At 50.3% G+C, this 1,957-nt stretch overlaps 1 protein-coding gene across 1 annotated transcript; it reads left to right on the top strand.

Annotated features, from left to right (window-relative positions):
* The first annotated feature begins 260 nt into the window (after positions 1 to 260).
* LOC140683554 (uncharacterized) lies at positions 261 to 1,675 on the top strand. The gene is made up of 3 exons (XM_072926163.1): positions 261 to 389; positions 667 to 1,002; positions 1,427 to 1,675. Exons 1-3 carry the CDS (start codon positions 297 to 299, stop codon positions 1,640 to 1,642), a joined length of 645 nt encoding a protein of 214 aa, XP_072782264.1. The 5' UTR covers positions 261 to 296; the 3' UTR covers positions 1,643 to 1,675.
* The last annotated feature ends 282 nt before the right edge of the window (positions 1,676 to 1,957 follow it).

Consider the following 1,957-nt stretch of genomic DNA (forward strand, 5'->3'; position numbering starts at 1 on the left):
CCTCAGCAGACCCTTGAAAAATGCCACACCTTCCCTGTCAGCTGCCTCAGAGGCAGCTGGAGCTTCAGCCCCAGACGGCCCCTGATTGCAGTGCCAGGGTCACTTTGGCATCTGTTCCTCCTCATGGGCAGAGAATGACCCAGGAGAGCTGCAGCACAGTGCTTTGGGAACGTGTGAGCCCATCAGTCCTTGAGTCTTGGCCCTCAAATGTTATATGGAAAGTTGAAACCCATCTTCTCTTGCTTTCTGTGCAGGTCCTTCCAGAGAAAGAGCAGGAGCAGCCTGCTTTGTCAGAGATGCCATGGCAGACTCGGGGAGAGCTGTTCCCAGCCCAAGAACAGGAAGAGCAGCTCAGGCAGCAGGTGAAAGAGCCACAGGAGAATGGCCAGGTAAGCCTGACTCGCCAGGTTTCAGAGGGAAGGGCAGGAAAAGGGGCATAAAATGGAGCTCTTGGGACTGAGGAGGTCAGGAGTCCCAGAGGCACTGAAAGCACAGAGCCTTGGAATCTTCCAAAGTCAGCACTGGGACAGGAGGGTTGCACTGGAAGCAGAGGTGGGTAGGGGAGCAGAAAGAAGTGGCTGAATAAATGCGATTTTGAAGCTGCAAGAGGAAAAAGCTGAGCGTGATGGCAGCTCCCAGTCACTTGCTCCGCATTTGTGTGTACAGAACATCAAGGCAGAGTCACAAGCAGAGCTGCCCGGGGCTCAGAGTGCCATCATGGAAGTGAAGAAGGGGAACAAGGAAGATATGAGAGGAATTCAAGAGGAGATGAATCTCCGTCAGCAGAGGGGCGATCAACAAGACCAGGTGAGTGAAAGAGTGGCAGCCACTCCACTCATGAAAGATCCTCTCTCTTGTATTTTACAGAACTTGAAGGAACAGCTGGACACGGAGCTTCAGAAAATTGACACTAAGATGAAGGCAAAGGAGAAGAGGCAGGAAGAAGAAATTAAAATCATCAGAGAAAAACTTAGTCGTCTCCCTCAGGCTCTACAAGAGCAAGTGAGTGAAAGAGGGATAGCCACTGCAGTCACCAAACTGGTGGTTTCTGCCCTTCTTGCCTTTCCAGTGCAGGGCTTCAGGGAGTGAGGTGATGCCTCTGAGTGCCATCCTGCTGTAGTGTGTACCCCAGAGACTCTGAAGGACATTTCCTGGTGTGCTGAATCTCAACTGCTGCCCTGGACAGTGGGACTTGTCCTTTGGCCTTTTGGCCAGCAGTCATCCAAATTGATTCCTGCTGGCCTGTTCCTGCTCTCCTTGTTTCTCGAGGTGTTTTTACAGGGGAACATGGTGACCCAGACGGAGGATTGAAACAAGCTGTCTGTACCCCTTGTAAATCTGTTCTTTCCCTTTCCTCACAGTCAATGACTCTTGACTGACAGGGATAAGCCGTAGTCTCTGACTGCTTTCTTCTGTTTGACTTGAGGTGCAAACGTTGACATCTCGCCGGGCAGCCTGCAAAGACTTCCAGCAAATGAGTGGCAATGAAGAGCCCCAGGCCTGGCATGAGGTACAGGAACCGTCCCCACCAAAGTTACTACAAGTTGAGCATGACCTGAAGATGGTGCAGGAAAAGTGGACACATTTGAACAAGGAGCTGCAAATGTGTCTGAAGCCCTTGGAGTGGGAAAGGAATCCTTGAGAGGAAGCAGAATGGTCATTGTGGCAGTGATCCTTCAGAAAATCCATGAAAATGGAATATGAATCTGGCCATGAACTTGAGTAGAACTAACCTTTGGTTTTGACCCATCCAGTTTGAGAAGTGGACATCAGAAAAAAACCCATTTAAGAGCCCTGCATGTGGCTGACAGAACTTTACCAAGGGCTTGCATTTGAAATGGAATTTCAGGCTCATCTCTGCCAGGCACCTTTCTGACAAACTCATTTCTTGTTCCAGATCCACAAGGGCTTTGTCAAACCTGCTGCAGCAGCAGCATTGTCTAAAGGAGCCTTTGCT

The sequence above is a fragment of the Taeniopygia guttata genome, chromosome 3 (assembly GCF_048771995.1).
Source record: "Taeniopygia guttata chromosome 3, bTaeGut7.mat, whole genome shotgun sequence".
Classification (NCBI taxonomy): domain Eukaryota; kingdom Metazoa; phylum Chordata; class Aves; order Passeriformes; family Estrildidae; genus Taeniopygia; species Taeniopygia guttata.

Excerpts from the sequence above, each read along its gene's own strand:
- LOC140683554 (XM_072926163.1), top strand. The coding sequence starts at position 297 with ATGCCATGGCAGACTCGGGGAGAGCTGTTCCCAGCCCAAGAACAGGAA. Across the intron at positions 390-666 it reads AGCCACAGGAGAATGGCCAG|AACATCAAGGCAGAGTCACA; the intron begins GTAAGCCTGACT and ends TTGTGTGTACAG. Across the intron at positions 1,003-1,426 it reads CTCAGGCTCTACAAGAGCAA|GTGCAAACGTTGACATCTCG; the intron begins GTGAGTGAAAGA and ends GTTTGACTTGAG.